The sequence below is a fragment of the Anomalospiza imberbis genome, chromosome 10, assembly GCF_031753505.1.
Source record: "Anomalospiza imberbis isolate Cuckoo-Finch-1a 21T00152 chromosome 10, ASM3175350v1, whole genome shotgun sequence".
Taxonomy (NCBI): domain Eukaryota; kingdom Metazoa; phylum Chordata; class Aves; order Passeriformes; family Viduidae; genus Anomalospiza; species Anomalospiza imberbis.
This window is the reverse complement of record NC_089690.1, coordinates 6,917,478-6,932,336: the sequence shown is the minus strand read 5'-3', so window position 1 is coordinate 6,932,336 and position 14,859 is coordinate 6,917,478. Positions and strand designations below refer to the sequence as shown.

The 14,859-nt window shown below is 39.1% G+C and overlaps 1 protein-coding gene across 4 annotated transcripts in view; it reads right to left on the bottom strand.

Annotated features, from left to right (window-relative positions):
• Nucleotides 1–14,859, bottom strand: part of PIK3CA (phosphatidylinositol-4,5-bisphosphate 3-kinase catalytic subunit alpha) — a 34,425-nt gene that overhangs the window by 14,394 nt on the left and 5,172 nt on the right. For all 4 annotated transcript variants that reach the window (XM_068200343.1, XM_068200341.1, XM_068200342.1 and 1 more), the window contains 10 exons: nucleotides 10,657–11,061; nucleotides 8,930–9,139; nucleotides 8,007–8,257; nucleotides 6,288–6,533; nucleotides 5,413–5,498; nucleotides 3,779–3,884; nucleotides 2,562–2,714; nucleotides 2,323–2,457; nucleotides 584–708; nucleotides 136–217 (listed from right to left, as the gene is read on the bottom strand). In XM_068200343.1, the coding sequence (XP_068056444.1) occupies nucleotides 136–217; nucleotides 584–708; nucleotides 2,323–2,457; nucleotides 2,562–2,714; nucleotides 3,779–3,884; nucleotides 5,413–5,498; nucleotides 6,288–6,533; nucleotides 8,007–8,257; nucleotides 8,930–9,139; nucleotides 10,657–11,008 (1,746 nt within the window). In that variant the 5' untranslated portion in view covers nucleotides 11,009–11,061. The remainder of the gene's footprint in view (nucleotides 1–135; nucleotides 218–583; nucleotides 709–2,322; nucleotides 2,458–2,561; nucleotides 2,715–3,778; nucleotides 3,885–5,412; nucleotides 5,499–6,287; nucleotides 6,534–8,006; nucleotides 8,258–8,929; nucleotides 9,140–10,656; nucleotides 11,062–14,859) is intronic.

Here is a 14,859-nt window from a genome sequence, read left to right as displayed (position 1 = left end):
AATCATAGTGGCAACTCCAACTATTCATTCAATGTATCATGCACATGATATGCTTTTAACTTCCAGAAGTTTTCTTTATAATAGCATATTTTAAAGCTTCTTCAAAATCTAACACTTCTTCAGTGTTTATGTTACCTGGGCCACTTCATCTCTAGAATTCCACTTGACAGACAAAAGTAACTTGGGTAGAATTTCTGGAGTATTCACGCAATAGTGCCTGCAAAAGAGGAAAAAGAAAAGTTGCATGTACTAAACAACACTTTTGCTTTGATAACCATCAACTATGTCCCCATAGCCTTGCACCGTTTTCTTCCTTTGTCAGCAAGGTGCTGTCAGGATCCATCCATGCAGGTAAAACTGCAGTAATAAGGAAAATGGGAGCTCATTCAACAACCTACTTTTTTCCACAGGATTATAACCAAACCACACAATGCAGAATGCTTTACAAGCCTTGTCTAAAACACCAACTCCTCAGCATGGAAGAAAAGGGAGCAAAACCCATGACAAATTTGGAATGAATGGGGTGAAGTTTGATTATGCCAAGAAGGTTTTTTTCTTTGGTTTGGTTTTTGATTTGCAATACCTGTGTCTCCAGAGGAAGTCCTTCTCTTGCTCAGTGATTTCAGACAAAGGGTCTCGGGTACAAATGGCTCGCAGTTGCTCCTTGTCACTCTCTGTTAATTCACTATCCCGAGCTATTCTGTTACTCTGCAGAGACAGTGGCACTTTAGCCCTCCACACAACTTGCAGTGCCAAACCACACACATGAAATACAGTATTTGAACAGCACAGCAACCACTACAGCCTGTGTCATGCAATACTATCTTGCTGTATCCACTTGTTATAACTGGGAGCTCAAAATTTAGAAAGAAGATGAAAGACTGGGCCTTTGATCTCCACAACTGCTTTTAGTCACTGCTGGCACAAGAGGAGGCACATTTCAACTAAATCAGCTGTGAGGAGAAATAGCAGCAGTTGACATCTGATGAATGACACAATGCAGCACAAAGTGAGACTGGTCATTTCCGACCCCAACCTGGGATTGCTGAGAACTGTTAAAAGGAGTGAAAAGGATTTGGAACTGAAAAAGTAGAACATGTGGCATGAAAACAGGTAAATAAGGAGTAGAATGCTGTAGGAATGCCTGAATAACAGGAAGATGGAAAACATTAAATCACTATCAGTGTTAGACATTCCCCAAAGAGCACAGAAAACAGAACTGCTACAAGCAGAAATTAGCTACGTTGTCATTGAAGTGAGTTTATCCTCCTCATCATTTCTTCTTTGTGCCAGATAGAACAAAACAACGAGCTGAGAATACAGAAGCCCAGGTAAGAGGCTGGGGAATGTTATTTACCAAGAAGACAACTATAAGGATTTATTAAGACCCTGCTCAGTCGCAGCATAAAGAGCAGAACTGCTACTCTACGATGGACATCCTGCTGAGTATCAAGAGAAATCCAATGCCCACAGCCTGTTGTTCAGGATACACTGGGACAGGACTGCTGCAAAAACCCCCAGAATTCCCACTCTGGAAGCTCCTGCCACCTCCATGCTCTCCGGCACAGCCAAACTCCCACCACAGAGCTCTTCACACAGAGCACAGAGCTCCTTGGGCAAACCCAAGGCTTTGAACCAGCCTCCAGAAGAAAATGTGAAACACCAACCAATTTCACAGCCTTGGCTTTAAATAAGGAGCATTTTTAGCTTTACTGCTTTTCTGTTTTTACTTCTTCTCATCATCCAAAAAAGTGCTTTGAAGAAAGCTCCAAACCTCACCAAAAAGCCAATTGTAATGCACAAGCTCTGTTTGTGGAAAAAGTGAGATAAAGGACTACACCCATGTGTATGTCCATCAATTCCCTCAAAATTCTCTGTGCTTGTGGTCATAACTACCCCATAAAACAGACAGGAAAGAGTTCTAAGCACCTTTGGGTTACACAGGAAAGCCTAACTACAATCATGAAATTGCAACAAAGAAAACCAGTATCATTGAAGGAGAACTGCAACTTTTAAAAATTTAAACTAAGTAGTTTAACACCCGGATTAGTGATACAAAAATGTCAAAAACACAGCAAAACAGTTTTTCTGTGGAATGTTTTGGTTGGTCAGTGAAGCATTAGGGCACTTTACTGGTAATATAAAGAAAGGAGAATATATTGCCCATTTTACCAAACACACAACAAACATCTGATTTTTTGATTTTACAATAAATGAGGATGTAAAAAAAGAAGTTTTGTCACTGATACACTGAGTAAAATAAAGTAGTAAATAATACCTTCATATTTGAATAGCTAATCCTGGAGGGGGAGTTTGCCTTACCTGTCCTGCGTAGCTGTAGTTGAATCCCAGTTCCCGTGAAATTGTCCAATTTGCATGTTCTTCAATCACTGTCATATCTGGAAACTTTACAGGATTGCTAAACCAATCAAATTCCAGCTCTAAGCATGGAGTTTCCTATGTCAAGGGAATTCAAGTTACTTTTTCTGCTGAATGATTGCAACCAGAATAAAGCATATTTTGAAAATGCACTCTTAAGGGGGAAGCTGGCATGCAAATACCTTATTTGGATTTGATCCAGTAACACCAATAGGATTCAACAAATCCTCCAGCCCATGAGGTACTGCCCAAAGATTCAAAGCCATTTTCCCAGATACCAGAGTGTCTGTGTAATCGAACATGTTTATATTTCCCCAAGCCAATGGACAGTGCTCCTTAAAGAGATTAAAATATGATTTTTTCAGTATCATCTAAGGATTACTGCAGAGCGAGTCAGGAGAAATAACATTTTCACCCCAGATCAAGTTGTTACATTCCCAGATTAGCAGAAAGCAAGTTGTGGAAGCTTTACCATGTTTTTCTAGGAATGGCTGTCATGGCAGCCCTTTAACAAACTGATACTAAAAGAACTGTAAACACATGCACATATCTTCCTCACATCAGACTAAGTCAGGAAGATGGAAAAAGCTTTTCTGACAAAGAGATTTTTTACCAAGTCCTGTAGTGACAGAACAAGGGGCAGCAGTTTTAAACTTGAGGCCGGTATTTTTAGACTGGAAAAAACAAATATGTTTTTTTTATGATAAGGGTAGTCAGACACTGGCACCGGTTACCCAGAGAAGCTGTGGCTGCCCCACTCCTGGAAGTGTTCAAGGCCAGGTTGGATGGGGCTTGGAGCAACCTGGGATAGAGGAAGGGGGATGGAACTGAATGATCTTTAAGGATCCCCTTCTAACCCAAATCATTCTGTAAGGTTCACAGACCTGCTCATAGACAAACATCCTATATATTAACTGTGACACACACTCAAACCCAGTGTAATGATGCTGCTGGCTAAAAATTAAACGTTGCATGTAGATTATTCAAAATTACTATTTGGTATCTTGCATTAAATGCTAAAGGAATACAGGATTTCTTTACTTGAAAATTCAAGTCTAAAGGTACAAATACTGTCCTTTAAAAATAAATACGTTAGCAACATGGGTTTTGAAAATTAATTTTAAAAGCACTTCCACCTCAAAACACTAACATTGGTCTTTGTGTCTGGCAATGCAGTATAGGTATCAGTTACAGTGCTGAACTGATAAGCTTTCTTCTGTGTTGTTTAATTTCCAAACACAAAAAAAAACCCAAGAAAAGAAACATCCTTATTTTAATCAGATTCAAATCAAACATTGCACTAAGACTCATTGTCAGGACAGCATTTACCAAATATCTTCCCAAACTTGATTTAAGTAGCTTTGGCTCATTAGTGCAATAAATCCATGAGGTGTTTTACCTCCTTAGCACCCTTCCTGCCTTTAACAGAGCAGATGGAAAGGCAGAGCCGAGCAGCACGTGGGAGATCAGGAATGTACATGTCATACAACAGCCACTCATTCCATCTGCAGGATTCAAAAGGCAGAATTAAACCAGGTTAGAGACATCATTCACTCAACCAAAAGGCATTTGTTATATTCCTAAACTGTGTATTTGCATATAGAGCACACTTTCTTACCGAAAAAGAGTCCCCACATATGCATTTGACCACATTCACTGCTTTTGGGAATGGAAACTTCCCCAACAGCCTTCTAGCCCCAGCACTGTTTAAAAAGCCATGTTCAGTTCAATTCCTGCAACCTAAAGATAATGGATTTGCATATATGCTACACTGATGTAAGGTTTAGCTTGTGAAAGAGTTTTCCCTTCAGGGGAAAAAGGCAACTGGGAAAAAGAGCTTTCAAAACCAAACTAAACTTCAACTGCTGGAACATAAAAAGATATCTGCAAGATGGGGATAGAACATGGAAATCCAAAGCAAAATTCCCAAGTCAAATGTTTTTCTATTTACTATAGTAATAATAGCACAGATTGGTTCTACAGCAATAGTTTGATTTTGTTTTCATGAACTTCTCTAAGCAGAATTTAGCTCTCAGTTGGTAGAACTGTGCTTTTGAAGAGGAACTTTTGATCCACTTTCTTCCCCTAAGCAGACTGTCATACAGAATTTTCTCAGCTGAAAGAGACAGCAGCTTCCAAGGATGGCATTAATTTTTCAGTGTATCTGTAGCTACTGAAAGCAATTTTACAAAGAAATAACTGTAAAAGCCCTTCTCTAGAAATAAAGAAATTGGCAGATAAACTTTAATTCACTTTTCTTATGTGTTCATTTCATGTAATACAGATCTGTGTGACCATATCCATGATTTTAAGGCTTAACCTTCACCACCTTTCCAAGATTTTATCTCTAACATAGTAGAAATTATCAGCTCAAGTACAGCAGTGTTCGAGGCAACTCAGGAGGAGAGCCTATTTTTCACCAACTATGTATATTATTAGTTCTTTAATTATAAAACCTAATCATATTCATAGAAAATGTACAGAAAGAAAATAAGAGTCTCAAAAATTATTATTAAAGACATGAAGTCAAAAAATGCAAGCAAAGAATTACCTCTGCACACATATTTTGCATCTCATCTTAGCAGGTGCTGAAATTTCACACTTTTTCATTAGTTAAAGTTATGAGAACAGGTGGCTAAAAGATACCCCTAATGTTTATATATGCTTATATAAAACTTCTTTTTGCACTTGTAAGTTCAGGTGATTAATTTTTCCAAGTAATATTGATAGTTTGTCAAACATCCTGAAAATATATTCTATACTATACTATTATGTGCAAGACAAAATGCATGTGTTTGAATTAATGCCATTTTTAATATATATATACATACATAAACACACATATACATACACACACACATATACATATATATATAGGGTTGTGTAATATAATTTTCCAAAACTTAGGTAAAGGATTCCCAGCAAGGAGCTCTACCTGAGTAATGGCTAAGTCAAGCCTTTACTCCTTCAGTGCTATAATTTATGATGCCCTGAGAGTCAGGTTCTCTGCAGTCACTTAGGTATTCATCTTACCTGGGATTAGAACAAGGTACCCTCTGAGTATTCACATTGTCACACAAAGGTTCCCCTCCATGGTAGATACCTGTCCTAACATAGATCTGAAAATAACATCCATATTAGTCTTTGAAATGTTTTCATGGCAGTCAACACATACCATGATTACAACACATTATCCTTTCATTTTCAGCAAGCGAAAAACAAAACCAAAACTGAAAACCAAACAGCTCCAGCACTCCTCAAATTAATTCATGCTCTGTTGGGTGTTTATAAGCATATCATTCTAGAAAAAGTGTTTTGGTCTTTCTCCTCATTAATTGCAATACTAGTTCTTAAAAAATATAGTAACAAACTTGAACACTAAAAAACACCCCTGGAATTTATTCTCCATTCTTCCTGTGCTAAGGTGTTGTGAAAGGAATACCAAGGAAAGAGAGCCAGGGTTGTAGATGTCTTCAATGGAATTGAACACTACACCTGCTTTTTGTCCCCTATTACCCCACACCTTTATTTCCATAAACAAAGACAGCATGCCCTCATCAAAAGCACTCTCAGTTACTGTAATACATTCTTAAACATAATTACTTAGAAAACAGATAACAACAGTTCTTTTTCTATCTATTACAATCCTTGCTGAAGTGCTACGCAAACTGACTCCTGCTCCTACCAGGCAGAATATTTAGCTAATTACAACTCACACTTTTTAAGCAGTATGAAAAAGTTCCCACATGCTAAAACATGGGTGTGTTCTTTAGAATTAAATACTCCATTTTAAGTAAAAGAGAGGTATTGTTTTCTAACATGTTGAATAACAATTCCTTTCCAATGTCAAACAAAACACTCAGGAGGGAAACCATGAGCTGCTGAAAAGCCACCAAGTGACGCCATACCTTGTCTATGTCTCTAATGTTCACATTTACATAGGTAGCACAGAGGATCCTTATTCTGAGAGCACTGTTGATGGTCCAGAGGGATTTGGTGGTAGCCTCTCCGTTCATGTAGGGCGTGGCCGTGGAGATGCGCCTGGAGTAGGATGGCATGGTGAAGGTGTCCAGGGGCAGCTGCGTATACAGGCTCTCCTTGGCCATCAGCATCAGGTTGGGCATGCGGCCAAGCATGATGCAGCTCCTTATGTACTGCAAGGAAACAACCAAAGTGCTGTGTCTTTTCAAAGCCTACACGCTTGGTAATGGGAACCTAAAAAGATACTTGGGGAGACAGGAAAGTGAAAGAGCTTATCGTGTCCTGCATGCACACCCTGCACAGTGATAGCAGGTACAGCAGTTTGGACACGTTGGTGAGTAGGGTCCCACAGCCACATCTCATGGTTCTGAGATGTGAAGATCTACAATAATGGAAGGCTGAACTGCAGAGAGAGATAGGAGCTGAAAAAAGCACCAGCTGGGTTTGTTGTAGAGCTCCTCAGCCCCAGCACAGCACAGAGCAGATGGATTTGAGCTGTTCCTGGAAGCAATTGAGTTGTTTTGGAACAGCAGGGGCTGTAGCAGCCTGCAGTGCAGCAGAGGTGACTGACAGTGCCGGTCCCAGGCAGGGAGCACAAGGTAAGCAGCAGACACGCTCATTTTTGGCTCAGTTGTGCTCATTACCTTGTGCTCAGCACTGATCCTGACACACTTCACCTGTCCATTCAGGTCTGAGTGCTGAGAGCATTTAGTCTGGCAACACTACCACAAAACACAGTGTGTTAGGACAGGTCCAGCCTGGAGTTAATGAGCAGGCTCTGCTGGGGCACAGCAAAGGCAGACCAGATGCTTCTGAAGAAACCACGCTAGATCAAATAGGTCTGGTGTTTGATCTTCAGATGACTCTGCAAAATTATTCATGTATGCCTGCACTTGTTCCCCAGCTCCCAGAGCATAGGGATACTTTTCCCATTATTCAGGATACCCCACCCCTCCTTCTCTCCTCCACTGCTCTGAAGATCAGATTGTCAACCATTTTAGCTGAAGGAATGGGAGCAGTTTATTACAACAATACATTCCTCCAAGAGGAAGCAGCAGCAGCAGCTCAGATGCTCCTCTGTCCCATGTTCTGCCTCACACTCCCAGCACTACCAAACCCAGGCAGTGAAGGACAGACAGACAGACACAAGGAAGACTCAGCAATGATTTCGGTAAAGCTGGATGTCTACATTTTTTTCTTATTAAAATAATGATAAAGCTGTAACAGGAAAACAGTTTTCTCTTTTACCACCCCTTCAGGACAGGATTTACAGTAATGGCTGTTTCATAATTTACAATCTGATCAAATTTCCTGTTTCATTACATCAGCACCATTCAAATATAGCTCATCTCTTGCCATTAAAAATCTAGGATATTTCTGAAAGTACCTACCTTTGATTTAGCACTAATATTAGAGGGAAACATTCAAAGAAGAAAAATTACATGAGTGATACAAATTCTAGTTCAAACTACCTTTTCTCCCCCCTCTCCCTTCTGAAGCCAATGGGATTAGCCAATTTGTGCTATGTCACTTCCTATGTTTTGGATTAATATAATGAAAAAGCCAGACCTTATACTGACCATTTTTCTCTGCACAAATTTGGATTATTTTGGTGTAGTTCAAAAGAAATCCTTTATATTACTCACCTTATACTGGCTCAGTGGACATTTTTCTAGCAAGTATTCATCACAGCCACAGACTTTTAAAATATATTTGCCCTGGTACTCCAAGACACAAAGTTTCAGTTGTTCAGATGACAGCAACATACTTCGAGTTTTCTTCCTAATTGCTTCAGCAATAACTTGCTCAGGCACACAGTCATGATTGATTTTTAAGGTGTATTTCTGTTTATCATTGTTTGGTGAGACTATTACCCAAATCACCACTATAATTTGCCCTGTAATAAATACAAAATAATGTCAGGCCTATAATTTTCAATGCAGTTTTCAAACAAAAAGCACAAACCCAAAATAACCCCCAAATCAAACAACTCCCATGCCTCCCCAACACAAAGATTTGCTTTTAGTATTAAAAGAAGATGTAAACAAGATTCATTGCCCAAACTGAGAGAGGGTTTATAATTTCTGCAAGGCACTAGATGCATTAAGTTTATTTTTGACTTTAGTGGAAATTCAAACGTTTAGCCCTGAGGTTAAGAATATTTTTATTAACTGAAAACTACTGACTATGTGGCCTTCAAAAAACAGCAGTAACTCTTTCATATTTGAGGACTGCAAAGTAACTCAGCGATTCAGCATTATTTATGGCATTCAGATATCTGAATGCCATAGAAAACTGCAAAGCCAACAAGCCGTTCCCACCCACTAAAAAAGTCACCTCTATTTACTGAGTTATATTTCAAGATTCGGTTAGAATAGCACAATTTTAAATAACCTTTTGAATGTAGAGTCCATCAAGAAGATTATTCTGTATAACTTAAGGTGTAACATATTGCTGGAGTGTACTAAATACAGCTCATAAAATAGTGATCTGCCTAAGTCAACAGCTGTACTCTTTGATTTCAAACACTGAAAATATATTATGTTTCTGCTGTAAATATTGCCCTTACCTTTGTCTAGTTTGTTGTATATGTGTTTGGGGAGTTCAGCTGAGGACTCTACATTTGGAGGATAGACATACAGTGCTCTGCTGTGTGGGGCATTGGCATCTCGCAGATCCACGGCTTCTTTACACACGTTCAGAATGTTTCTTCTGAAGTCTTGTACTTCTGGATCCTTGACCATGTCAAACTCACAGACAGGCATGCCAATAGCAAAACCTACAGCATCGGAGCAGCATGAAGATGAAATTGTAACTGACAAGTAGAGCTAAAAATTTCTTCAATCAGTCACAAAAAAAGACAACATAACGCAAAATACAGCCTAAAACACATGCCAGCTTCTACATACATACATAATTGTTTTATGTCATTCAAGAACTACACAGTTCTAAAGTTAAGTGCACTCAGCAGACACAGAAAAGGTTAGAAAACAGGTGTACATTCCCTGAAGATCCTGGAAGCCTTAAATCACTGCTCTCACAGCCAACATTCCTCCTGGAGGTAAAGGACCAGGACTCAACTTCCTTTGAAGTCAGCACAGAGTTTCCTAAGGGGACCAGAGGAGCTGTGAAATTTGATTTTTTTTTCTCAAACCCTGGCAGGATCATTGGTAGCTATTAGGACCATAATCAACTTTGCTTACAGTGGAATGACAGCTATTAATTTTTTTTTAATGACCTACATTATTTAAGTGAGCACTCCAAGAGACACTGAACTTAAGCTCTTTGACACAGATCCACATAATAACAGTGCATTTCTTTCAGGTCCTCAGTCTCAGATGTAATTCCATTTACTTTAATGGGATTACTTGGATAAATCATCATTTATGCATGAGTGTTCAAATGGAAACTTTCAATTGTCGTGTTGCATGGTTACCTAACCACTGCTCTCTCCAAGTCCTGAGCACATTGAGCTTTACAAAACAGAAGTAATTTACTTATTATGCATTCGTCACAATTAAATCATTTAACAATTAGCAGTACCTCAGAACAAGTATTTCCAGTTGACAAGTCTCTGCCACTGCAGTACACATTTGTTAGCAATGAAACAGGAGTGGGTATGTTTGTATTGCCTCAATTTAATTCTTAACCAAGATGTTTGAACAAATGTCAGATTCCCTGTGCTTCCCCAATGGATCATGGAAAATCATAAGCCACTCCAGAGATGATTCAAAACATCAATTTGTCTCGCCTTCACATCTCCAATCTCAAGTGTTTTTTTCCACTCCTCTCCCCATGCTCTTTTGTCAGAAGGGGGAAGAAGAAAGGTGAGAAAACCTAATTTCTGAAATTTGACTTTCTAAGCAAGCTAGAGCAGTGTTAAAATCTGTGTCACAGAAACATGGTTTAAGATTTGTAGTTAAATCTAGAATTTGCAATTCTGTAAACTCCAAAATAAATTATAACTAACTTCCCAAATAATAGGACAGGCATTCCTCTGTCATAATAGGAAATCCTGCTAAAAAAAGATGAGCAAAAAGATACTCTCTAATCCATAGGCAACTACCAATCTGCTTTACAAAGCCAAGGTGAATGAAACAGATCAGAAAACGGGAGTTTCACTCACTGATTATAAATATTGGCTTTACTATGACCAGCATTTTTGGACATTTGATGCAACAACTGGCAGCTATGAAACATGACAGATACAGGTGGCAAACACAACCCATTTCAGTTTTTTATATTTTGAGGAGGAATATCAGTTAAGCAGTGTTTTAAAAAAAAAGATAATCTCACCTATTTCTCTGTTAAGAATCTTTTCTTCTCTGTTACCTACTGGTTCAATAACTTTCAGGAAAGGCTGAAACAGTCGCAGGTCACAAAGTCTCCGTGTTTCATCGAAAAACTCTTCTCTCTCTGCTTCCTGTGTAACACTTACAAAAATGTAAGAAGATTCATCTTGAAGGAGCTGATAGAGAGGGTACTTCCGTGCTTCTTTAAAGAGTTCATGTTTAATAGTCAGTAAGGTGGCCTCACGGAGGCATTCTAGAGTCACTATCATTCCATTTGGGAGGAGACACTCCACCAGGATCCTGGGGGGCATCAAGTGGATGCCCCATAGCTCACCAGATGATGGCCGTGGAGGCATTTTTAAGTCTTGGGGTAACTTTGGACTTCAAGCAGTGATTCGTACGTGTGAACCTGTGAGAAAATCAGAAAATTAAATGTCAAAATTTAAAATACAAACATCACCAAGAATTTCAGCTAAAATGGTTCAAACGCCACTTACAACTGCAGATGAATATGCAGGGCTGTATTTTACATTCATAAAAAGGACTTGATAAAAATAAGCCTAAGAACTTGTATTTGAATCTAAATATCTACTCAAACAAAACAGTTAATACTAGTTTGGAAAAATGCCAATATACATATAGTCTTAAGAGTAGAGGATTTTTTTTTACCTGAACTTTTAATTCATTAATAGAACACTTCAATAGCAGAGGGATGAAAATACCTAATACTCAATTTATTATAGAAATTTTTAACCAAATCAAGCCAAATTCTCCACAGTTTTAATTTGGAAAGTGAAGAATTTACTATAATTTGGATGATACAAACCATCAGCTCTTTTAAGTTTAGCTAAACCAAGCCTTCCACATTTAGGTTTTTTTTTCTCATATCAAACCTCTAAATATTGAAACAACACTTATGTTATAGTTGTAAATATTTACTAAAAGCTCTAAACTTGATTTTAAGAATCCATGTACACACAAGACTTGGCCATAGCTGGTTCAGATCAGTATAAGCTACCTACACCAACAACAAACCCTTTCTTCCATTAATGAGACAGAAGAATTGAGCCCCACTAACACTTTGTAGTTGGGCTTGTTTTATTTAGTGCCAATGCCCTGTTCCAGTTCCCTTTGGCAGCTGCATGACTGTCCCTGCCAAGCCAAAGGAAAGGAGGGGAACACGTGTGACCCTCTATCTGTGCTGCTCAGGCCATCTTAGAGCAGAGCAAATGAGTACGAGAAAGAGAGAAAATGACAACAGGACAGAGTATGAGAAAACCAGAGTCTGGACAGAGCAGAGATGTTTTATAGCCCAGTGGGTGAGGGGAGACGCCAGAAAGAGACCAGAACTACCCAGCAGGCACACAGTGACACTTCACCAATAAACATTCCTAATCCCTACCTATTTTTAATTTCTTTAACCAGAGGCAATATTTGTGTATTTGCAAAAGAAATCCAGTTTGTTCAGAATGTTTTCACATACAAACTTTTGGCATCCTGTGACAAGACTGAAGAACACTTCATGTTACAAAATATTTGGTCTATTTTTACTGGAATCCTGATACTTTCACACAGTATCTTAGATTTTTCTGTAATGAAATAAAGTTGCTTATCTGTGCATTCACTGCTCTTAATTTTGGATAGATCCATCACAGAATCATAGAATGTTAAGGACTGGAAGGAACCCCAAAGAGCATCTCATTCCAGCTCCCCTGCCATGGGCAGGGACATTTCCACTAGCCCAGGTTGCCCCAAGCCCTGTCCAACCTGGCCTTGGACACTTCAGGGATGGGGCAGCCACAGCTTCTCTGGGCAACCTGTGCCAGGGTCTCCCCTTCCTCACAATCAAGAATTTCTTCCTAACATCTACCTAGCTTAAATTTACCCTCATTCAGTTTGTACCCATTACTCCTTGTCCTCTGTGTCCTACAGTCACAAACCCTCTTAGGACTGGCCCTGTATCTCAGTTTGCTTCACAACAGAAAGGATGGGAAACCCACAAGCCAACAGCTTCACATGTCTTCTGTTGGATCAACTGCCTGAAAGCTCTCACTGTGGAAAAGCAAGGTTGCAATGCTTGCCCTTTGCTCTGCAAATTTTAAAACTATGCGTTTATACAAAAAACATTTCTGTATATACTAATTAAATTATGTACATATAAAATTAATGTGTAACATTTTATATATAAGTAAAGAAAAAGTGATCCTCCCTACTACATTAGCATTTTTTTTCTAAAAAGTTTTCTTCCAAGTACATCCAGTACCTGCTCTTGCCACACTTCAGGTTCTTACAAAGAAACATCAGAATGAAAATGAGGTTTTCCCAAATCCACTGCTTCCTAAGCAGCTCTGAGTAGCAATAGGGTTGTCTTTTTTAATCCCTCCTTTGTAGTTGTAGTTTGGGCTTTTAAAAATATCCACAAAAGTATTGAAGTGCCACTGCAGATTTAGAAAAATGCTTCTCCACTACCACCGCATGCATATTTAGAAACGCTTTGCAACTGACTTCTTTTTAAGAAAGTGCTTAAAGAAGCTCTTTTATTTCCCCCATCATTGTGATAGCCTCAGTGAGCGGATGCTGAAATGAAAGATCTCAGCACACACAGTGTATTTACAGAGACAAAACTGGGAAGCTTACCAATTACAAAACATTACCAGTGAACCCAAATAACACCATTCAGAGTAACTTGGAGGGTTCCAAACCACTGATAACTATCCTCAGCTCACAGATAAAATGAAATACACAAGTTAAATGGCATCTTTTTGATCAGGCAAAGCATGAACAAGGTTCCCTTTCCATATCACTGAATCACATGCCTATTTACATTTCTTAACTGCAAACACAGGCAGAAGCACATCACTGTTATGGCACAAACCAGCACAAAGCCCCCAAACAAACAAGAATATGCAGTCATATGAGCTTTCCTGTCCACACACACACAATGATAGTACAGATGGACGCAACCAAATTAAATATTCACAACACAGACTCAGCTTATACCAGCAGCCTTTTAATTTCAGTTCTAGCATCCTGCTGAGGCTCTTCTAAACCATGGGAGCCCATTTTCAGCCTGCCCAAGGTGTGTGTTCTCACTCCTCACCCTGCTGGCACTGGGGCTCCCTGAGCCAACTGTTACAGGTCAGATGGATGGAAGAGGCAGAGAACAACTCACTTTCCCCTTCCTGCACTGCCTTCTGTTGCTTTAGCTCCTTCCTGAGATCCCCACGGAGTCAGCCAATGCAGGTCAGCACTGGGGTGCTGCCTGACTGCAGCAGGGCTGGGCAAGAGCAGCTGCAAGGATGGTGCCTTGTGCCACTAAAAGTTTTCCTCTCTCCCTACCAGCAACAAAGAAACAGAGGCAGGAGTGGGGGGGGATAAATGTAAATCCTTTTAGCCAAGCATCTCTTCAAAATAAACATCAGCCTTGGCTTCCTTAAAGAATTCAAACTTTAAATGACAACTCTGTACCTTTTCTATAAAAACTTGTAAATGGTCCAAATGTGACATACCAAAATCTACAATTTTTAGTGCAACTGCACCAAGACAGCAGCTTTTGTTTCAAGCTGGGATACAGGCATGTGCTAGAATGGTGCATGCAGTGACTGTGTGCACATTCATTCCACTTGCACATGTAAGCACGCCTCCAGGGTTTGGATTTGGAAAGCAAGAATGTAAACAGAAACAGTTTTGAAGTATAGCTGGCAGCTTGTGTTTCTGTGTACACTTTAAAATCTGGAAGGCTGCCTGGAATAAATAGAATCAATTATGTTCTTCGACAGTAAAAGGACTGTAATTTTAAGGGAATTCTAGAGAGATGTTATTTAAATCAAACTCCAAATGAACACTTCATCACACCTAAAAACCCTGACCTTCCTAAAGCACCTTAAACATTTTTCTCCTGCCAAAAGCTTTGGGACATCTGGACTAGCACAAAACAATCTCTAGTTTTGAGAATCCATTCAAAAAGAATAAACATACATGAGGGAAGACAGCAGGAAGATAAATATACCTTCCATGATACAGATTCCTACTTGCTTCCAGATACACTTAGCATATGAATGTTAATTTATGTAACCTATTTTCTTATAGGTTACATAAATAATATAATCTGATATAGATGGTATAGTTCCTTATTAAGAATATGATATTCCAAATTTAGAAAATTTGGTTTCAGTAAACTATGATAGTTTTATCACCTCACAGATGA